The 24,165-nt window shown below is 48.2% G+C and overlaps 1 protein-coding gene across 1 annotated transcript in view; it reads right to left on the bottom strand.

Annotated features, from left to right (window-relative positions):
* LOC141078057 (fibroblast growth factor 11-like) overlaps positions 1-24,165 on the bottom strand; it is an 80,095-nt gene that overhangs the window by 3,068 nt on the left and 52,862 nt on the right. Inside the window, exon 4 of the mRNA XM_073564864.1 lies at positions 6,712-6,910. Coding sequence (XP_073420965.1) covers positions 6,712-6,910 — 199 coding nt within the window. The remainder of the gene's footprint in view (positions 1-6,711; positions 6,911-24,165) is intronic.

Here is a 24,165-nt window from a genome sequence, read left to right as displayed (position 1 = left end):
TAGTGGACCTCACTCTTGCCCAGATGGCACTTTTCCGGCTTATTGGTCAAGTCTGCCCAGCGGATCTGCCCAAGCACCTGTGCCACATGCTCTAGGTGATCTTCCCAGGTGGGACTGAACATGGTATGGCAATGTCAAGCCAAGTAAGCAGCCACATAACCTTCAAGTCCCCTGAGCAGTGTGTTGACCATCTGCTGAAAATTGTCAGGGGCATTCTTCATGCTGAATGGCATCATTGTGGACTCGTACAGTCCAAATGGGGTAATAAAGGCAGAGCGCTCCTGCGCCTCGTGGGTCAGAGGAATGTGCCAATATCCCCAGCTCAGATTCATGATGGTCAGGTACTTGGCCTCTACCAACTGATCGAGCAAGTCATCGATGCTCAGCACGGGATACCCATCAGTGACCATGACAGCGTTGACCCCCTGTAGTCCACGCAAAACCAGGTTGTCTGCTCCTTACTTTGGATGAGGACTACGGGCAAGGCCCCAGCACTGCTGGATGTTTAGATGACTCCCAGCTTCAGCATCTCGTCAATCTCCTGGCACATGTACACTGAACGCCAGGTTGGGGGGTGATCCACGTGATGGATGGTCGACTCTGTTCTTTCTGGCTTGTTGCGGAACAAATCCCGGAAGGAATGAAGATTTGCCCACAACTGGGACCGTTGTTGGTCCGACAAGAGCTGGTGGCAAACCTCCACGTCATTGATGGGTACACCCACTCTAGCCCTGGCGAGCGTATCCGGGAGGATCTCCGCCTCTCCTCCTGGCAGGTTGCATACCGGGAGAGAAGGCCTCCCACTCATGATGTGCCTTCATGATGTTCACATGGAAGGCCTTGTGCCTTCCCTGCACGTGGTCCAGGGTAACCAGGTATATTACAGTGTACGAGGTATGGGCCTTCCCAGACTGCCTGAAGCTAGACTTGGTGTACGGGGCCAGTACCCACACCTTTCGAACCACCTGTTATGTCCTCTCACAAGCATTCTGTTTGTACCATCGCTTCTGGTTGGCCTGGGCTTGTGTCATATTACCATACACCCGCTGCGCCAAGGCCTGCATCTTGTCACAGAAGCACAAAATACTCGATGACCGACACTCCAGGGGTGTCTAAAGCCCCCGTTACACACTGCGATATCGCTAGCAATATCGCTGTAAAGTCACCGATTTTGTGACGTAGCAGCGATATTGCTAGCGATATCGCTGTGTCTGATACTTACCTCCGACCGGCTCCCCCGCTGATTATCGCTGATCGCGCGAGAAGCTCCTGGATCATTCCTCGTCGGCCACTTCCTGCGGCGCTTCCTGCTGTGAGGACAAGCGACGCGTGGAGCCGGGTGGGAGGACGCAGGATCGCCGCGTCTGACAGGTAAGTAGCAACCCCCATCCCCAGCGATGTCGCTGGTGAGATCTGCCTGTGTGGCAGCTCACTAGCGACCACCTAGCGATGCACCAGCGATCCTGACTGCGTCATATCGCTGGTCGGGATCGCTGGTGCATTGCTAGGTGTAACGGTACCCTAAGTCTCCTTCCCAGACCTCTTTCACTAGAGCCAGGGGCCCACGCACACTTCACCTGTACAGGAGCTCAAAGGGGGAGAACCCCGTTGAGACCTGTGGAACCTCCCGGTAGGCAAATAGCAGGTGTGGGAGGTTCTGTTCACAGAAATGGCCATGCGAGTCGACCAACATCTTAAGTATCTGCTTCAGGGTGCCATTGAACCGTTTGCACAGGCCTCTAGCCTGTGGGTGGTATGGCTTGGTCATCGTCGGATGTTGCACCTGTATCTTCTTACAGAGGGACTCCATCAGTTGCAACATGAGTGAGCATTTCCTGAGGAAAACCCTCTCGGGAGAAAATCTCCAGTAAAGTGGTGGCCACCTTGTTGGCCCGAATGGAAGACAGGGTTGCCGCTTACGGTTACTAGGTAGCATAGGTGACTACTCTCAGAACGAAGGGTTTTCCAAAGCTTCTTGGAGTGGCTATCGGTCCAATCAGATCCACAGCCACCCATCTGAAAGGCTCTTCAATAATGTCCTGAGTTACCAGTGTTGCTTTGGGGCGCCACCCCGCCTTCCCCACCCTCTGACTGGTGTCGCACAAACAGCAATAGGCAGCTGCATCGGTCCCCATCTTTGGCCAGTAGAAATGCTGGGGTAGCCCGACCATTGTCTTCGCGATCCCTAGGTCTCTTACCATCGGAAGCGCAATCCGCAATAACTCCGCCTTGAACGGATAGGGTACCAATAACTGTTGGTCCCTAAGCCAAGCCTCCGGTACAGCCATCATTGGTCCCAGACCACCCGCTTGAAGTCTGAGTCCGAGGGAGGCTGTGCCACCTGCTCTTGAGTGCTTTCGGTCTGTGGTCAGTTTCCAAGGCCACCTGAGACCCCAATGTCATGACACAACTGTCGGGTGACCCGGGACCAAGGGCTCCTTCCCTGGTCCTTGATCATAGTACACCAACCCAACAAACAGGGCAACATAAACAAAGGTTAACAGAAAACTCCAGGCATACAAAATATTCACTCACATATAACAGATGAATGCATCGGGGCGTGGAGGTAGGGGAATAAACCAAAATAGAGAAAGATAAGGAATTACCACACTTACAAAACAAGCAACAGTCATTGATAACTCCTCCAACTCTCCTTCTCATATGAACTCCTCTCCCTCCTTTAACCATGCAGCAAATGCTAGCTCTGAAAGGATTTGTAACAGAGCCCAGATTATAAAGGGGAAAGGAGTGATCACAGGGATTTCCAACATGGCCGATTAACCCAAGGTTCTGCCAGAAGAAATAAACAGTTTTAAAATGAAGAAGTGCTTCTTCTCCTCTCCGGAGTAGGAGCAATCAGACGCTGCAGTCTTCTGGCTCCACACTGTCACGGTAACCCCGTGACACCCTGACTGGACGTGGCCAGAATAGATGTGAATTCCATGTCTTCTATCAGCTCCCCGGCACCTGTCTCCTGGCTTCTGTCTGACTCGGCAGCCACTTAGTCAGAAAGGGGAAAGCCGTCAGACCCCCGAGGGGCTCCTGGGGCCCTGGTGCTACCACCGTACGTGACAGCAACCACAGCTGCTGCAGCCGCGGGTAGTGTCCGCTCCCATTCTGCTCCCAGCCAAGACATCGGTCCAGACTGATTAACTTGGCCCCCTGACATCCCTTTGTGGAGGAACCCTGCAATGTGGCTTTACCTGGGATCCCTTCCCTTTGGCTTCCGGTCATGGAGATAACTGCTGGACATCCTCAGGGCAGTTACATAAAAATTGTTCAGCTGTGATGAGATCCTTCAGCTGCTGGACAGTGGTGAGCTCCAATTCTGTGGTCCTTTGGACAACTGTTCTCAGTAGGGCCCGCATGTGATCAGCCCAGCTGTCTGCAAGACCCTGCTGTATGCTCCGGAGCTTCTACCGGGACGTCTCAGGGGTCAAGTTGTACTGCCGGACCGCAGACTGCTTGATTTTCACCTAGCTCAGGGTGGTCTCACTGGGCAGGTACCAAAGACTTCCTGGGCAGGGGGTTAAGAAAGGGACTCACTGGTCCTCAGGCAGAGGGTATTGATGGCAAATTTTTTCATATGCCAACAAGAAAGTATCCAAGTTCCCTCCTTTGTCAAGCAGTGGCAAGTCCTTCACCAGTAGCTTCAGCACCCAGATCTCAGTAGACTCGCGACTGGCTGGGTTCTGCGACTGGATCTTGAGTTTAAGCTGAAGCTTTTATCGCTGGTGCTCACACTGACGTTTTGCAGCTTCTGCTGCCTGAGACATTCTGCTGCTGCCATGATTGTCTCATAGGAGGCCTTGTCCCCAGCCTGGATACTCGCCAGGGCAGCTTGCAGGAAGACATATGAGCCTGCCTGGCCAAGGGGACAGGTAGGTGGTCAGCGGTCCACTGCAGGACTGACCACCAGCAACAGGCTCCTTGGGGAGCCTTGGCTGGACTGTCCCTCTGCTTGAGAAACATCACCTTCCACCTTCTCCCCATTGGTCATCTCCCTAGCTCTGCCCCTGGTGTCACTGGCCATCCTTGCAATCTTTTGCCACTGAGACAAAGATGCAACCTGATGCACCCACACACCTTACAGTATTTGCACTCGGACGGTCTTAAGAGCCCAGCAGCAAAAAGCTACTGCAGGTAATCTTTAGTGTCTGAGAGTATGGGTCCAATATTCACACATACTATTATCTCGCTGCCACCACATGTGACGAACCCACACCTCGCCACCCCACCTGACATCACTATTACGTCGGAGGAATCACGTGGTATGGTCTCCTCACTTGCACCCCCCGGAGACAGGTACTGTCAGCTTGGCAGAGTTTTACACACACTCCCTTGTCTACACAGACCCAGGGAGGCACAGGGAGTGAGAGGATGTGGCCTACACAGTCGCTGACGTAGCACCACACTCGCTCACAACTCTGACAGCCTAAGAGGCCCCTTTCACTAGCACCAGTGAAACAGAACCTTATCAGCCCAATAGGACTGCCACCAAATTTCTTGTTAAATTTAAGACCGGTTCATTAACGGGATTATATTAGGCCAGAAACCAGCCCCGGTAGCATGGAAAGTTAAAGCCAAGAACATGGACGTGTGACTTCATGGATCCAGATGAAAGAGCAGCCCAAGGTTAAATTATATATTTAATTGCCTTAAAGGGAAGCTGTCAGCAGGATTGTACTCAGTAACTGCAGACAATGTCAGGTCGGCGCCTACTAATTAAAATGATACCTGGTGATGAAATCCGTCTTGTGGTTGTTGTGTAATCTTTTGGGTAAGCACTACAGTTAGGGGATTACTGCACCGGTGCATATGATGTGTAGTGACACTTCTTCACTTGCCATTTAGCAATGTGATTTTCCCAAGTCCGGGTTTTACCCCTTGATATTTTGCACTATGCACCCTTATGTAAGGATTGCTTGCCATGATGTGGACACAGCATATTGTCTCTTCCAGATCTTTTGTGTCTTTTTTGTCTCTTGATTTTTTTGGTACTTGTAATTACTATTGTAATATTTGTATTTAATAAATTGATACATTTTGATTATATTTTTCTTGGACTGTTTTCTCCCAAAATTTTTTTCTTGATTCTGTATATATTTAGCATATGATTATTTAGGTTCTTGTCATGTCACTGCATTTTTACTGTTTTGCCATTTTAATTATTTTGTTAGTATTTTCTAAATCCAATTTTGGCTTTCACCACGGCCTGAATCCTTCTGGGCTGCTCTCGATCAGACTCAAACCGAAATCTGATCCCAGGTCTCTTTAACACGTTCCCACAGTTGGTGCACACTGATCAGCTCACTTTGGTATACAGTATATACAACTTTTTCTTCAACTCTACCTTCAAGTGATCATTGGCATTGAGGTCTGTGGACTGTGGGTTTAATCCAGCACCCCTACTTCAATGCCATTGAACCTTTTGTTCACCAATATCGACATATGCTTCCGGTTGTTCTCCTGCTGAAACACTATGTCATCCTTTTCATAGCCATAGTACTCAAGTGTACCAAGTAACTCATCTTGTAGTTAACTCACATATAGCTCAGCATTGAGACCTCCATCGATCCTGGTCAAGTTTCCAACGCCTCATATCATCAGGCTTCCTCCACCAAACTTGACCGTTCCTTCAATTTCTTGATCTGTTGGCCCTTTTCCCCTTGTTTCTTCCAGACCCATTTACACCCATTAGAGCCGTCTTTTGACTTATTTCATCACTACAGATCACCCTTTTCCAATCTTCTACTGTCCACTAGTCCTACATTTTTTGCAAACTCAAGCCAACGCTTCTTATGACAATATTGAAGTTGAGGCTTCTTCACCTTTTTTTGGGCCACCATTCCAGACTTATGTGTCACATGGTGCTTGCATAGACGTCTGATCTCACTATTATGAAGCAGACGAGCCTCCTCCACGGCCGTGTTTGTCTCCAGAACTGATAGTCCTTGTGATGAGCCAACTTGCTGACTCTGATACTTTGCCTGGACGTCCACCTCTTTGCTTCTGAATGGATGGACAGACTTCATTTCATATTCTTCCAGCTGTCATGGTGCTCACATATTGCAGTTTGGATATTTTCTTGGCTGAGACACGACTATCGATATGCTGGAGAATGCGGTTTCTCTTTTCTTGGGAAATCTTCTTTTTGGTGGCTCCTCGATTCGACCAATGACCTTTTACTGGGGAATCATCCTAATAACACACGGAGCTATGAGGGAATGTGAGAACAGGCTGAGATATGTAACATTCAGGAAGAAAAGATTATTCCACCACCAGGAGCAAAACAGCCACAACGCAGCGACCTGACGAGAAACTGCCTAACTAATCATATGCTAAACAGCTGAAAGTCAAACTTATGGATGAGCTAGCCAAGATGGTGGTCTATAAAATGATGGAAGTCTGATGATAAAAGCAGAAACGGATAATGAAATATGGAGCCTGGAAGTCAAAGTCTGAACATTGTTACCCTTATGCTCTTCACTTTATATCCCAAACCCCAGGGATCCCCACTACTCATAGCTATATCCCCCCATCCCAGGACCCCCACTGGTCATAGCTATATCCCCCCACCCCAGGACCCCCACTGGTCATAGCTATATCCTCCAGCCCCAGGACCCCCCATTGGTCTTAGCAATACCCTCACATTCCTGTGACCCCCCCATTAGTCATTGGTCTCACATAGACGTCCCCTCGTCTCCTTACCGTCTGTCAGCTTTGGGAGGAAGTGACCAGCTGGTCTGTGTTTCTTCACCCGGTTTCCTTCCATGGCCCGCCCATCCTTGTTGAGGCCCAGGTACCAACCCCGTCCAGATCCACGCTGCCGGTACAGCGTCGAGGAATAGGTGACAAAATAATTGTCAAAAACGCTCTCCTTAAAGCGACACTCGGCCGTAAAGTGAACCTGAAAATGAATGAAGGGGCACAGGATGAATAAGGGTCCGGCAGAGTGTGACAAAATGTGGGTAGGGGAAGGTACAGAGGAAAGGAGGCAGGTACAGAGGACAAGGGGATGCTACAGAGGACACGGCACAGGTGGCAGATACAGAGGACAAGGGGACACTACAGAGGACACAACACAGGTCGCAGATACAGAGGACAAGGGGCAAATACAGACGTCGCAACACAGGTGTCAGGTACAGAGGACGCTATAGAGGACACAACACAAGTGGCAGATACAGAGGACAAGAGGATGCTACAGAGGACACAAAACAGGTGTCAGATACAGAGGACAAGGGGATGCTACAGAGGACACAAAACAGGTGTCAGATACAGAGGGCAAGGGGACGCTACAGAGTACACAGCACAGGTGGCAGGTACAGAGCACATGGCACAGGTGGCAGATACAGAGGACAAGGGGACGCTACAGAGGACACAATACAGGTGTCAGGCACAGAGGACAAGGGGACGCTACAGAGGACACAACACAGGTGTCAGGTACAGAGGACAAGGGGACAATACAGAGGACACAACACAGGTGGCAGGTACAGGGGACAAGGGGACGCTATAGAGGACACGGCACAGGTGGCAGGTACAGGGGACAAGGGGAAAATACAGAGGACACAACACAGGTCGCAGGTACAGAGGACAAGGAGATGTTACCGAGGACACAGCACAGGTGGCAGGTACAGAGGACAAGGGGACGATACAGAGGACACAACACAGGTGGCAGGTGCAGAGGACAAGGGAACACTACACAGGACACAACACAGGAGGCAGGTGCAGAGGATACGGCACAGGGGGCAGGTACAGAGGACACGACACAGGGGACAGGTACAGAGGACACGTCACAGGGGACACGGTACAGGTTACCGATGACAAAGGGCAGCTAGATAGGACAGGGCACAGAAGGCAGGTACAGAGGACACTGCACAGGGGGCAGGTGCAGAGGACAAGGGGCAGCTACAGGGGGCAGGTACAGTGGACAGGGCACAGGGTGCAGGTACAGAGGACAGAGCACAGGGTGCAGGTACAGAGGACAAGGCACAGGGGACAGGTAAAGAGGACACGGCACAGGGGACAGGTACAGAGTACACGGCACAGGGGACAGGTACAGAGGACACAGCACAGGGGGCAGGTACAGAGGATGCGGCACAGGGGACAGGTACAGAGGACACGGCACAGGGGGCAGGTGTAATGTTAAGTAAGATATGACTTCTCTGGAACATTCCAGAATCTTCCATTCTCTAAACTACAGATGAGACTCTGCCTGTCACATAGCTGCGACCCCCCCTTCCCCATCCACAGCTATGTAATCTGAGATCCCATTGAGGAATCTCCCCCTCTTCCCCCCTTAGCCAGGAAAGGATTTCTTTTGTTTGAAGCACCATGCGGCTGGATACAAGTATGGGAAATATTAAAGAGGCTGGATCGCAAAAACAATGCGCGGCAAAGGTGTGAAAATTACATATCTGCGTAGGGCGCCGAACCAGCGTACTGGCCCATAATTTTCACGGTTCTAGCGTTGACAGAACCAGAGAAATGGAGTTCTCCTATACAGAGTGAAATAAGCAGCTAGTGTTTGGTGTCATTACAAAGCTAATTTCAATACGACCCAATCAGTGAACTGATAGATCCAAAGTTGTTATAGTCCGGTTACATCTTTTTTTTTTTTTTCGTATATGTACCTACCTACTGCCAATGTAATGCCTTTATGCATCTGTATCTGTGCTTGTTCCTGCCTTGCTGCTGTAATGCTCTGAATTTCCCCATGGTGGGACGATTAAAGGATTATCTTATCTTATCTTAATACATGATGAATGATGGTTCTGCCAATACTCTGCTAGGTTCTCAAGTCCAAATATGATGGTTCTAAGTTTTCCGGACCCACATCTGTACTTAGAGCAGGGGGAGGAACATCACCAGACCGCCCCTTTAGTGATGTCACAAACCCAAAGAGATAAGGTATTCCCTCCCAAAAATTGATCATTCCAGCTAGAGATCTCATGCCAAGAGGTTCCCAGATGCAGGGAGACGTCTGGCCCCGCCTCCCCACATGGTTAGCCTAAAGACCATCTAGGCAAATGTAAGTGTTAATCTCTGTTTTTTAATCCCGTTTATTTTATATTTGCATTGTACATACCTAATGTCTCAACTTTGTAAATTCCTTTTTTCTCTGTAATCACTGCCCGTCTGTCACGATCCATGCTGGATTGTGACAGATACAAGCATATGTAACCTTTTTTTTCCTTTAAGCTGTTTGCTTAGTTAGTTTTGCTCCGGTGGCCATTAGGGTCATTACACAGTGGTGTCTTTAGTTCTAGTTTGCCCCGTGTATACTATGAGTTATTTTTATATGGTTTCAATCAGTTTAATATAATATATACTGTATCCTTACTTCCAGGGAGGTAGGCAAAAGGTCACTGAAACTTACTTAAGATAAAGGAATGTAAATTACTGGTCATTTGTTTATCCATCAACAAAGGACCATTGATATTCAAGGCAACTACCCTAATTAGATTGGGTGTGTTAACTTTCCCCATGGATTGTCACCTGGTGAAATCTCATCTATTTGGCCTCATGGGGTCGTCTCATTAGCATTCAAGGATAGATCAAAGCTTTTAACTAAGACACATTTGAATGCTTTTGGGGGATATAAAAAAGGGGACTGATTTGCAGAGGGGGAGAGAGAGAGACAGAGGGCAGAGGGGAGATGATCGGACCAGATGAGGACACGGAGATGAGAAAGAGATGGACCTGAATTCTACCTGAATAATGTAATGTATGTTTAATTCACGTGTATATTTATTGTTTATACTGTTTATTATTTGATCTTATCACTTATTAAGTAAATCAATTTAGTAAATTCAATTCTTGTATGAGCATTTTTTTATTCATTACAATCCATTGGAACCCTTACAATACAATGGCTAGCGTTATTACACGGGAATCACTAGCAGGTGTTTTTGCTCTGGCTTTCCTATAAAGGAGTGTCAGGTGTGTTCACTCACTGTTGGTGATATTGGTCATTTCCAAACATCCTTGGTAAAGAAAGGAGCTTGAGAAGAGCTCCTTGCAGCATACTCAGAGTCCTGGTGTAGAAGAAGCTACAGAGTGGAGTTCCTTGCAGCTCTGACAAAGCCTTGGAGAAGTAGCAGCTATTCAGGTGGAAAGCTGTACTCTGGTGCTGGACTCTGTTGCTGGGAGCGATAGTAACAGAGCAAAGCTAAGTGGTGTTTCCCTGTTTGTGTATTTTTCCTTGTGTGTGTATTAGTGCAGCGGTGGGATTAGTCTCTGCACCATCCAGCTCACTAGTAAGGAATAGGTGCAGGGTGAGCTAGGGTTTAAAGGTATCCTGCTTGGCGACAGGTGACGAGCCTGTATAGGGAACGTGAGGAGTGCAGGGATACTGGCTCAAGGCAGTGCAGCAGGTCTCCACGTCCCCGTTCCCTAGAGCAGGGCCTGTTGTGAGTTCATTTTCTGGTCTACCAGTTGTGAGTTCTCCTTCCAGGCTCCCTATGGTGGTAACAGGAGGTAGTGAGGCTGATTTAATCATTAGAGATTTGCCACCTGATAAGGAGGATGGCGATTGGAGCTCAGGAATCTCAGATTGGATTTAAGACACTTGATTTTGTTGGTCTTTTCAGTTTTTTGTGTGGTCAGCCAGCCCCGGCTGGGGCTGTGCTGAATTTCCACTCTGACTTATCTGTATTTGCCAATTGGCTTTTTGTCCCTTATTAGATTGGCCTCTTTTTGCTCTGCCTCAGAATATTTCAGAGTGCTGATATAGTGGGAGAAGTCTAGTGACTTTAGGGTTCATTTTGTTATCAGAAGTGTTGGACATTATTTTTGTAGGGTTTTTGGCAGATTGCAGACAGTGTCTTTCCTTTCCTATCCTTTCTAGTTAGTTTGGGCCCCATCGTTTGCTCAGCCTATTTTCCTGCCTATGTTTGTGTTTTCATCTTGTTCTTGTTTCACCGTTAATACATGTGTGGGGGCTGTCTATTCTTGTGTGGTCTGCTCTGGGGCAGTTAGTTGTCCCCTTTTCTTGCTTTAGGCTTATTTAGTCCTCCGGCCGTGATGAGGCGTCTAGGTTCATCGTAGGTACGCTCCATGGCTACTGCTAGTTGTTGTGGTAAGATCAGGGATCTGCAATCTGCATAGTTACCAACCACTCTGGCTTTTCTGGGGCTTAGCTTGTTTAGGTTTTTCCTCCATGGTGACCCATTCATAACAGAATCACCAGCCATACCAAGAGGCCATGGACCCATATCTCAATGGATTTCATCTCTGATATGCCTGTCTCTCAAAGGATGACTGTTATTTGGGTGATTTGTGATAGGTTCTCTAAGATGGTCCATCTGGTACCACTCCCAAAGTTGCCATCTTCCGCTGAGTTGGTGCCCTTGTTTTTGCAACAGGTGGTTCGGTTACATGGGATTCCTGAGAACATTGTGTCCGACAGAGGAGTCCAGTTTGTTTCCAGATTTTGGAAAGCCTTTTGTTCCAGTCTGGGAATTCAGTTATCCTTCTCCTCTGCATTTCATCCCCAGACCAATGGACAGACTGAGAGAACAAACCTGACCTTGGAGTCTTATTTAAGATGTTTTATATCTGCTGATCAGGATGATTGGGTCTCATTTTTGCCCTTGGCCGAATGTGCGTTGAATAATAGAGCTAGTTCTGCCTCTTTGATGTCACCCTTTTTCTGTAATTTTGTGTTTCATCCTCGATTCTCTTCAGGGCAAGTGGAATCTTCATCCTGCCCAGGTGTGGACACTGTGGTTGAGAGAATGCAGCAGATATGGAACCTAGTGGTGGATAAGTTGTCACTCTCTCAGGAAAAGGCCCAGCGATTTACCAACCGGCATAGGACCATTGGTCCCCGGTTTAAAGTGGGTGATATGGTTTGGTTGTCGTCTAAGAATATTCCTATGAAGGTTGCATCTCCAAAATTTAAGCCAAGATTTATTGGACCTTATAAGATTTTGGAGATTCTTAATCCTGTTTCTTTTCGATTGGCTCTTCCAGTTACGTTTAAGATCCGTAATGTATTTCACAAATCTCTGTTGAAGAGGTTTGTTGAACTAGTGGTTCCTATGGCAGCACCTCCTGACCCTGTGTTGGTTGAAGGCAATGTGGAATATGAGGTAGAGAAAATATTGGATTCTCGTTTGGTTAGACGGATACTCCAGTATTTGGTCAAATGGAAGGGTTATGGCCAGGAGGATAATTCTTGGGTCTCTGCCTCTGATATTCATGCCATTAGATTGGTTCGTGCTTCTCACCGGGCCCATCCTGATCAGCCTGGTGGTGTGGATGAGGGTTCGGTGACCCCTCTTCAAGGGGGGTACGGTTGTGAGTTCATTTTCTGGTCTACCAGTTGTGAGTTCTCCTTCCAGGCTCCCTCTGGTGGTAACAGGAGGTAGCGAGGCTGATTTAATCAGTAGAGATTTGCCACCTGATAAGGAGGATGACGATTGGACCTCAGGAGTCTCAGATTGGATTTAAGACAGCCGACGCAATATTCTGATGCTGGTGATTCCTTCTGGCTTGTCAAGTCTTGGTTCTCAGCTCTGTTCCAGTCAGCTCAAGCTAAGTTTTTCTGCTAATTTTCACACTTGATTTTGTTGGTCTTTTCAGTTTTTTGTGTGGTCAGCCAGCCGCTGCTGGGGCTGTGCTGAATTTCCACTCTGACTTATCTGTATTTGCCAATTGGCTTTTTGTCCCTTATTAGATTGGCCTCTTTTTGCTCTGCCTCAGAATATTTCAGAGTGCTGATATAGTGGGAGAAGTCTAGTGACTTCAGGGTTAATTTTGTTATCAGAAGTGTTGGACATTATTTTTGTAGGGCTTTTGGCAGATTGCAGACAGTGTCTTTCCTTTCCTATCCTTTCTAGTTAGTTTGGGCCCCATCATTTGCTCAGCCTATTTTCCTGCCTATGTTTGTGTTTTCATCTTGTTTCACCGTCAATACATGTGTGGGGGCTGTCTATTCCTTTGGGGTCTGCTCTGGGGCAGTTAGTTTTCCCCTTTTCTTTAGGCTTATTTAGTCTTCCAGCCGTGATGAGGCGTCTAGGTTCATCGTAGGTACGCTCCACGGCTGCTGCTAGTTGTGTGGTTAGAATCAGGGATCTGCAATCTGCATAGTTACCAATCTCTCTGGCTTTTCTGGGGCTTAGCTTGTTTAGGTTTTTCCTCCACGGTGACCCATTCATAACAAGGGCCCACCGTTGTAACTATTTTCCCCGGTGTCCCCCTTTACTCTGTAAATTCGCCCTGCTGGAGGCGGTGTATCCAGCTACACGTGTAATTATTGAAATTCGCCCTGCTGGAGGCGGTGTATCCTGCTGCAAGTGACATTGTTTAAATTCGCCCTGCTGGAGGCGGTGTATCCAGGGTCACGAGTGTCTTAGAAATTTGCCCTGCTGGAGGCGGGGTGTCCAGGGTCACGAGTGTCTTAGAAATTTGCCCTGCTGGAGGCGGGGTATCCAGTCACACGTGACATCACATTATCACCAACCCTACATTTTTTCTGCTGAGTCATGGACCCAATGCAGACCTTTGCCCAAATGCTGCAGACCCTTACTGATGAGATTAGAGGGCTGCGCAGTGAGTTGGTGCAGCAGCTGCAGCAGTTGGTGGGCTTTGGGGGTTTGGCTCAGGCACAGGCTCAGGCAGAACCCAAGATATCCCTCCCTGACAGGTTTTCTGGAGGGAGAGATCAATTCTTGGTATTTCACCAAGCCTGCAAATTATATTTCAGGCTGCGTCCTCGTTCATCAGGGAGTGAAGAGCAACGGGTGGGAATCATTATGTCCCTTCTTAAGGGGGATCCCCAATCCTGGGCCTTCTCCCTACCGGACGATTCACCATCATTAGAGTCGAGTCTGTGGATGAGTTTTTTGTGGCTTTGGTGCTAGTGTATGGGGATCCTGATGGCGTCGCCCTGGCGGAATCCCGACTCCGTAGGTGTAAACAGGGAGCCTGGGTTGCTGAGGAGTACTGCTCAGTAGAGATGAGCGACTTTGCCTTTTTTCGGGTCGAGTCGGGTTTCATCGAACGAAATCGGCCGATTATCGTGAAAAGTCGAAGGCCAACTGAAACACGAAACCCAATGCAAGTCAATGGGGAAGCAAAGTCGGCAGGGAGTGGAGGACATTAAACACACCTACAGTGCCCATTTGAATGGCAAAAGCATCAATTTTTATTACTGAAGCTTGGCAACCTTAATTTACTTCATAATAATAGTTACGCACTGAAAACTGGGGGCTATTTGGCTAAAGTTGTGGAGGGGTAGGGCTGGCTCCAGGTTTTCATGTGCCCTGGGCCAAAGAGCGCCCCTTTAACACATACCACAACTCATGATGCTCCAATACGGTAGAGAAATAGCGGTATAGTACAATGAAAAATACTTCACTTTTTACATCTCATGACTGATATCCATTTTAAATTCTCCAATAGCTCCAAAAACGGACAGTATATTACTCCATACAGTATTATGGCCACCGCATAGTGCGCTATACAGAGTAATGAGGCCCATATATTTCTCCATACAGAATCATTGGTCCCATATAATGTTTGAAACAGTATATGATGAGCTCCACATAATGCTACAGTATATGTTGGTCCCCATGGATGAAGCTCCACTGTCTTATGGGCCCAAATAATGCTCCATATATAATGGGCCCCATTTCTAATGCTCCAGTGTATAATGGGCCCTGTACATGCTGCTCCAGTGTCTGATGTCCACCTTTGGAATGCTCCAGTGTATGGTGGGCCCCATATATCATTCACCAGAGTATAATGCTCCCGAAAAATTGCTGTCCCAACATTGAAAATAATTAAATATGTCTCCTCGCTATGGAATCCCTTTACTAGTCTGGACTCCTCGTCGTCCCCATCTTCCATCTCACTGCACTTGGCTGTTTAGGAAAAGGGCGTACAGACGTGATGTCACTGCGCTCTCTGATCAGAATATCACTGTCAGGACACGCGGAAGATGTCATGGCGGTGGAGCAGGGAGAGGTAAGTATTTCAACTTTGTAAGTGCTGTGATCCGGAGCAAGCGGGGGGGCCCACTTGTTGGCGACGGCACTGGCACAGGGCCCCTCATAGTACGGAAGTGTGTCTGACGGTGGGTGGGCCCTCCCACCGGCAGACACTTTTGCATACTATGAGGGGCCCTGTGCCAGTGCCGTCACCCATGAGTATGCCCCCCCACCTGCTCAAGGAACCTGCACTTTCATCTGCACCTTCCTCTTTGTCACCGTGTAAGGTGGTATAGTATGCGGGAAGGGGAACCTGAGTTTCCTCAGGGTCAGATTCTGGCTGTGTAGAATGTAAGGGGAATGTAGTGGTCTGGGTCAATGTACCATCAGAATCATCTAGCAGTGGCTGGGCATCAGTGCACTTGTGGCGTCCCCAGGAGTACAGTCGCCACAGTGGCATTACCTTCCTCCTAGGGAGTGTGATGTCATGCTTGGGAGCAATGAAGGATCTCTCTAGCAGTTCAACCAACACACAACACATTTCCCACTCCAGGCCAGCAGGGAGACCTCTGAACCTGACTGCTGAGGAGCTGCTCTCTGTGGTCGGGAGGAGGTAAGTTAGGGCACTCTGTGCAGGGATGGGGAAGTGTGTGGACGTGAGAAGGGGAGCTGGAGAGTTAAGGCTCACTCCTAGCTGGAGCGCATGGTCCGGATTCCGGTCTCCGAGTTTGTAGGGACACTGACGATCCTGCAGCAGAAACCGGAGGAAGTAGCAGCTGTAAATGCTCTGTACCCAACTAAGGTTCGGAGGCCCCAGCATCGACGTGTGGGAGCCAGAAGGAAAAGGCTACGGCTGCCTGCCATACGAGAAAGTTCCAAAAGAGAATCAACAGGGGGAACTTCATTGAACTCAGCACTGCAAGTACCTCAGATATGCGCTAGAACAGAGGCCACACTACCTATCTGCAGAGAGAGAATTCCAAATTGGCTTCCAGGCTGACCAACTCCTTCTCCATCCTTCACCACCGTGACACATCCCTGTGAGACACCGGCCCGGTACCGATTAACCCCACTGCCCTGGATGGCCACCCACACTCCATGTCTGATTCATCTTGGACTTGGGAATTCACGATTTGACTTGATAACCCAGGCATGGTATGATAGAAAGAGCTACATGGACTAAAGTGAAGTGTGGCCTGCTGCATCATTCACTTTTGGTGGGGGTGAAGGACACAAGGAAAGGGGTTCTTCCTGACCAGGAGCCAGCACTTGATGACTCAGTGCTTGCATTTTTTGAAACTTCAGAAGAGGAGGGCATATTTGCTGGAGTCTGTTTCGGCAATGTAAGCCAAAACCAGTTCCTCATGCTCCGCCTTTAAAAGCGGTTAACCTACTCCCAGAAAAGGTAGCCTTCCAGGCGTTCTGGAGCCAGACCATGACGCAGGCTCAACACCTCCTGCCTTAGCTGCTATTGTGCTTTTGCCACTACCAGCAGATGCACCACCACCATCAGCACGAGTTGGCCCCCCCACGCCCACGTCCGCGGCCTCTTCCACCAAACTTCAAAATTTTGCAGAAAATAGTCCCAAAATAACATCAGATATATGGCACTGTATCAGAAGCGTAAAGCTCTATTCAGTCAAAGGATAATTGTCAATCTCCCTATATATTCCATCAGTCACACAGAGACGCTCACAGGCTCAGTATGGATTAGACAAGAATATAAAAATTAAACAAAGTGTACAGTATCATCAGATAGCAGGTATATATAGTATAGTTTAAACATTCTAAATCTCCGTAGATATTTGAGGAGGCACACACAAACACTCTCAGGCTCAGTATTGGATTACAACACAATCTAAAAAGCCGTAAAAAGGTAATGGATCTCACGAGTACAGCTGTACACAGTGTAGGGGTCATTGTTGTCAATCTCAGTATTTATTTCCACAGTCAGAAAATAACTCTCACTTGGTCAGTTTGGATTAGACCAGAAAATAACAAGCAGTAAATGGGTAATGTATCCCAAGCGTAGAGCTGTATACAGTGTTGGGGTAATTTTTAAATGTACATCTAAATTGCAGGAGTAACCCATAGACACACGCTCAGGATGGATCACACCAGAATATAACAAGAAGATCCGCAAAAAATAATCACACATGTGGGACAATGTTCCAGGTGTCAATGATACACTTAGAGTGTTGGTTGGAGGACTTCCTGGCAGAAAGGGTACAGTATCACCAGATAGCAGGTATATATAGCATACTTTAAACATTAACAATGTATGTCTATATATCTGGAGTAGTGTTGAGCCACCCCGCTAGTGTTTTGGTTCGTCGCACAGGAGGCAAGTTCGTCGAATGTTCGTCGAACGTTCGAAGAACACCGTCGAACCCCATTGAAAACAATGGCAGGCAAACACAAACACATACAAACACATAGAAAACAATTACAAAACACCTTAAAAGGTGTCCCAAAGCCGACAAAATGCTCAGAAGACAAAAATAACATATGGAAAAGGGCAACTACATTTAGAAAAGAGGTGGAGGAGAAAAAGGAGGAGGTGGAGGAGACACAGATCTAGGCTTGTCATGCCCTTATGAAGTCAAGAAAGGCTGGAATAAAAATGTAAAATACCAACCAAAAAAAAAAATTCTGAAATCGAACACGATCATATACCGTCTGACTTCCCACCAATAAATTATGCCAACTGCCGATGGGGCGGCGTTATTCCCACAAACCTCCAAACTGCGTCCATGAAGGCCAAGTGTTTGGTTTCCGGGGGGGCTGTATGATTGCAAAGCTGAACCTTAAAGGAATGTCCAAAAGGGCACCACCAGGAGTGGAGCCTGTGGCTTAATTGGACTCCACCCGGGAAACCACAACCATACAAGCTACAGAAAAGATGGACTGATTGCAAGCTTTGTCGATTCTGTGTGTGGTGTGGTAGGTCCATTTGTAGTTGTGCTAGCGATTTCCCAGCTTTATTCCGCTAACGACCAAGACTCCGGCATGCCCCCGCGGTATGCGTCAAGCTTACTAGAGGGACATGCGAGGCTCTGGCACGCGAGATCGATCAATAACAGGTCTGTCATGCCCTTACATGTCCAGGGCTGCATGCACGGTACACTGAAAGGACCAGCTTTTGTCGCTTACAGGTGCTGATAACCCGCTGAACACCGTTAGTAATGGGGATCTGGGATTCCAATTATTCCCCGTGGACGATGATTTCCCAGTAAGTGCAGGTCAACCGCAATTCCGGAATTAGGCCTAACTGTCATTCCTGACAAAATGAAAAAATTACGTGTCCAAGCCACAGGTGCTGTAGCTTGCTTAACAGCTCGCCAGCCGTTCTCGGGCCCAGTATGGATTCGACAACATTGTAGAAAGTTGATAAAGGGTACAGATTCACCGGATAACACGTATATATGTAGCATAGTTTACACATTAAAAACCAATGTCTATATATCAGGAGGCAGGCTCAGATGGTCTCAGGCCCAGTATGGATTAGATGTGATTGGACAAAGGTGAGAAAGGGTACCGTATCACCGGATAACATGTATGTATAGCATAGTTTACACATTAAAAACCTATGTCTATAGATCAGGAGGCAGGCTCAGACGTTCTCAGGTCCAGTATGGATTCGACAATATTGTAGAAAGTTGATAAAGGGTACAGTTTCACCGGATAACACGTATATATGTAGCATAGTTTACACATTAAAAACCAATGTCTATATATCAGGAGGCAGGCTCAGACGGTCTCAGGCCCAGTATGGATTAGACATGATTGAACAAAGGTGAGAAAGGGTACCGTATCACAGGATAACAGGTATGTATAGCATAGTTTACACATTAAAAACCTATGTCAATAGATCAGGAGGCAGGCTCAGACGTTTTCAGGCCCAATATGGATTAGACGTGATTGGACAAAGGTGAGAAATGGTACATTATCACTGGATAGCAGGTATATATAGCATAGTTTAAACATTTAAAATCTCCGTGTTCTCATTATGGATTAGACAGCAATCTAAAAAGTAGAAAAAAGGAAATGTTTTTGAAGCGTACACCAGTATACACTTTTGGTGGTATTTTTAAATCTTCATATATATTTCTGTCTCAGTAAGATAGTCCAGACTCTCCACAATAGGAAATGAGATGCATACAATTACTGACATAAAGTCTAGTGACTGCAGAAATCTAGGAATTAATAATCACGGGAAAAATTCCGTCAAAATTCACAGAGGCGATGCAGATGCTCAATTAATTAGTGTGTGGAGACAGCGAAAACATTTCTTTGTGAAGAAAGTGTTGCTGTATCGCAGTACCGTTGATCCCATCAGCGTTACTCATCTCCATCAAATTTTGATCACAGGGAGAGATGTAAACATGGTGCTCACTGCCTATCATGATCTGTCACGTAACTTTGGAGTGCAAAAGACCGAAGCCACAGGTCGTAGGCGATTCTATGGGATTGCCATGAGAGGGCACATTTAAAAATGTGCTCTGGAATGTCACACGTCTGTGAGTAGGAAAACTGTGAAAGCTGATGAGAAACCACCACTGCATCTCATTGTGAGTCGATGTCCATAAGAAATGGAAGCCATTGATCATCTGAAGCTAGAGCCCGGCCAGTGGGACAGGGCATAGCTACGTCTTAACCATCATCTATCAGTTCAACAAATTTGTAGTGGCACTCCCAGTGAAGGATTTGACATCCCAGACTACACAGTGGAGGAGCAGGGAGAGGTAAACATTGCAAATGCTGTGGCCCTCCCCAAGCAAGGGGGGGCACACTCATGGGTGTCGGTACTGGCCCTGGGCCCCTCATAGTACGGCGGTGTGTCTGACGGCGGGTGTGCACCCCCACCGTCAGAGACACTTGATTGCACTATGAGGGACCCTGTACCAGTGCCCACGCCCAAGAGTCGGCCTACCCACCTGTCCAGGGTAACAGCACTCACACGGTTGTGTGCGCTAGGTGGTGACCCCGGCCATGGAGGGGGGGGCAGCCCAGTTAGGGAGGTTTACAAAATGGCATATGTTGATCTGGGACATTCAGCTGCTGCTAAAGGCGAAATTGGTCAAGTCCGAGGAAGAGGAGGACCAAAGCAAGCCATTTTTCTGACAACCTATGTGTCATCAGGGTAAGGTGGGACAAAATCCTTGGAAACCCATGCATGGTTCATTTTAATGAAGGTTAGATCATTCACATTTTGGGTCGACAGACGGGTCCTTTTTTCTGTCAGGATTGATCCAGCTGCACTGAAAACTCTTTCTGATAGCACACTTGCAGCTGGGCAAGCGAGCTCCATCACCGCTGCTGTGTGCTGAGAATGCCTCAACAACCGGTTTACCAGAGTTGCTTGTTTGTTAGCCAATATTAGGTCAAGGTTCTCCTGTGGCATTATGTTTTGGAATTTGCCTTCATAGCGTGGATCCAGGATGTTGGACAACCAGTAGTCTTCATCGTTCATCATTTTGGCAATGCGGGGGTCCCTTTTTAGGATCTGCAAGGCATAATCTGACATGTGGGCCAATGTTCCCGGTGTCAATGATGCACTGCGAGTGCTGGGTGGAGGAGCACTTTCTGGCAAATCCACATCCCTCCAGTCACGCACAAACCCTGTACCTGACCTTGCCACGCCAACATTTTCAAGTGCATGGTGGTTAAATGTCTAAGCATGCAACTGGTAATCAAATTTCTCAGATTTTTCCCTCGGCTAAAGGTCTTTGCGCACTTCTTACAGATAACCTTTGCCTGATCATTAGGATTTTGTTCAAAAAAGTGCCACACTGCACTCTTCCTACTAGGGAAGACATTTTGAGGCCTTGCACGCTGTGCTATTTTGACCGTCTGGCCAAGCTGTCCTGCAACTCTTTTGGTTTTTGTAACCCGTTTTTGTACTGCTCCGGGTCTGCCAGATAACAAATGTTGCGATGTCGATGCCCGCTGCGGATGCTCCTCCTCTTCTGAGCTATTGGCAGCGGCACCCTCTTCCCCCAATGGATGCCAATCTGGGTCAACAACTGGGTCATCCATCACCTCCTCTTGAATGTCATGTGCACCTTCCTCTGTGTCACCGTGTATGGTGGTTTAGTATGCGGGAAGGGGCACCTGAGTTTCATCAGGGTCAGATTCTGCCTCCGTACACGGCAAGGACAATGTAGTGCTCTGAGTGAATGTACCAGCAGATAAATCTAGCAGTGGCTGTGCATCAGTGCACTCCATGTCAGATTCATCTTGGACTGGGGAATTCACGATTTAACTTGATAACCCAGGCATGGTATGAGAAAAGAGCTCCATGGAGTAATCTGTAGTGTGGCCTGCCGCATCCTTCACTTTTGGTAGGGGTGAAGGACACAAGGAAAGGTGTTGTTCCTGACCAGGAGCCTCCACTGACGACGCAGTGCTTTTAGTTTTTGAAACTTCAGAAGAGGAGGCGATAGAGCTGGAGGCTGTGTCAGCAATGTAAGCCAAAACTTGTTTCCGAAGCTCCGGCTTTAAAAGCAGTTTACCTACTCCCAGAAAAGGGAGCCTACGAGGCCTTGTGGAGCCAGACAATGACGCCGGCTCACTACCTCCTACCTTAGGTGCTATTGTGCTTTTGCCACAACCAGCAGACGCACCACCACCAACACCACCATCAGGACCAGCTGGCAACCCCCACCCACTTCCACGGCCTCTTCCACCATACTTTTTCATTTTTTGAAAAAGGTACCCAAAATAACAACAGCTATATGGTACTGTAAAACAAGGTAAAGGGTCTATAGAGTATTGGTGAGAATTTGAATCTCACTGTAGATTGGAGGACGCTGAACTATTGTCTCAGGCCCAGTAGAGATTACACCGCAATGTGACAGGCAGAAATTGGCTGGTGAATGAGAAGGCAGAAGATGTATATAGTATTGGTGAGAATTTGAATTTCACTGTAGATTGGAGGATGCTGAACTATTGTCTCAGGTCCAGTAGAGATTACACCGCAAAGTGACAGGCAGAAATTGCCTAGTGTATGACTAACTGCAAGGTGTATATAGAATTGGGCAGAATTGGAATCTCCCTAGAGTGTAGGTCTGTAAGAACGGACAAACTCCTCGGTTTTTCCTTACAGAGTCACACACAGCTTCAATTTGGCCGTGATAACAGCCGGTACACGGTACTGTGTGAGGAGCGTACACCGCTGTACGGTGTGTGAAAAAATGAACGCTCAGTAACTCACAAGGACAAAACAATAAAATTTGGATTGCTTTGAAAAAAGCAGCTTGCTCAACAGTGTGAAAACAGCAATGCAGCTATCAGGGAGCCTTAAAAGGCAGCCTAATAACCAACAGAGCTGATGCACCAAAATATAGCCTCCCCTTGCACTGCATAGTAACTGGTGTGTTGTACAGGCAAAATCGCTAGCAGCAGAAGTAGTTTTTGGTGTCTTCTTCCCTGCCTAACTCTCTCCCTACAGAATCAGCAGCAGCTCTCCGTATTCTGAGATCAGCATAAGTAAGATGGCGGTCGTCGTGCACGCCCTTTTATACCCCCTGTGACGCCACACAAAGCAAGCCAATCACTTGCATGCCCTTCACAAACATGGTGGTAACCGCTGCCTATGTCATCACGATGCCCACAGTGTCCGTTCTTCCTGATTGGCTGAAAAAGGGCACAAAAGCATCTTTTGAAACGCGACTTTGGCACAATGGTCGCCGACCTAGTGGCGGACTTCACGCTAAGGTCGGGTTTCGTTTCATGAAACCCGACTTTGGCGAAAGTCGGCGACTTTTGAATTTTTTCGACCCGTTTCGCTCAACTCTACTGCTCAGACTTTAGGAGGTGGGCCACTGACACTCAGTGGAATGACCCTGCACTTAGGAGTCAATTTGTGCAGGGTCTGTCTCCAAAGTTGCAGGATACTCTGGTGCAGTACGCCGTCCCCAGGTCGCTGGAGGCCGCCATGTCCCTTGCCATCCGGGTGGATAGACGCCTTAGGAAGAGACATACACAAAATGTGGCCCCTGTTTTCCTCGCTAGGGAGGAGGACCCACCAGTGCGGACGGAGGAACCCAGACAGACCGGTGTTGTTGGTACAAAAAAGGGGGTGTCTGCGGCTCGCCGTGGTGGGAGGGTATGCTTTTCCTGTGGGAAGCCGGGCCATTTCATGGGAGCCTGCCCAGTACGTGCCAAGTCTCCAGACGAACCCATGCAAGTAGGAGGAGCTAGTTTGTGTACGGAGCTGTCTATGGTTCGGGGAGTGGTGTCGGCATGTTTTTGCTGTGAGCAGACTGGTCATGTCCAGAAGGCTTGCCCAACACGCCCCAAATTATCTGTGCCATCTCAGAAGCCGCATTCCCCTGGTCGCTTGGAGGGAGGCGACCAGGGAGTGTATATTTCCTCCATTTTGCCCTTCCAAGGTACTATGTCAGCAGAGGTGTTGGCTGGCGGGGTACCGGAGGTGATACCGATGCTTGTGGACAGCGGAGCAGGAGTCAGTCTCGTGGATGCTCGCTTTGTCCAGACTCATGGCCTGAGGTGTAGGACACTAGCCCAACCTATAAGCGTCCAGGCCATAAACTCTGTTCCACTGAGACAGGGGAGCTTGACCCAAGTCTAAGAAAATATCCATCTACGTATAGGACATCATGAGGAGTCCTTGTCATGCTACGTCTTGGAGGGAATGCCAGTACCTATCGTTTTAGGCCTCCCTTGGCTGAAAAAACACATCCCGGTAATAGATTGGCGGGCTAGGGAAGTAGTCAGCTGGGGGCAGTCGTGTGAGGGCCGCTGCCTAGGGGCTACTGTCTCTGCCGTCTCTCTGCACCTGGCCCCTTCCTCTCCCGTGGGAGCAGTAGATGTGCTGCAGGAGAGTAGGGGCAAGTCTCAACCCTCGCCATTAGCCAACCCTGGGAGGCGCAGACCTCGTAGTGGAAGGGGTTGGAGGGTGGTGTACCCCTTGGTGAATTGCGGGGGTGTGAGTGTGGTGACACAGGGGGATGCCTCTGTTGTCAGTTCCAGTAAGAGTTCACCGAATTATGACAAACGAATGTGTGGCAATAAACGTTCAGGTCCGGACTTGTGTGTGAACGAGCATGTATGTGTGGCCACCAAAAAACATCCAGTGGAAGTGTGTTGCGGAGTCTTGTCAGCTCAAGTTACCCCCAAACATGCACATACCAACTCGTTCCCCAGGTCGGCGCTTTGGAGATGTGTGGTGCCTCCAGAACATACATTGCCAATACCAGCGGTA

Source organism: Dendrobates tinctorius, unplaced genomic scaffold (genome assembly GCF_039654945.1).
Source record: "Dendrobates tinctorius isolate UK_male_01 unplaced genomic scaffold, ASM3965494v1 ptg000495l, whole genome shotgun sequence".
Lineage (NCBI taxonomy): Eukaryota > Metazoa > Chordata > Amphibia > Anura > Dendrobatidae > Dendrobates > Dendrobates tinctorius.
The sequence above is the reverse complement of the archived record's forward strand: the minus strand, read 5'-3'. Positions and strand labels throughout refer to the sequence as shown.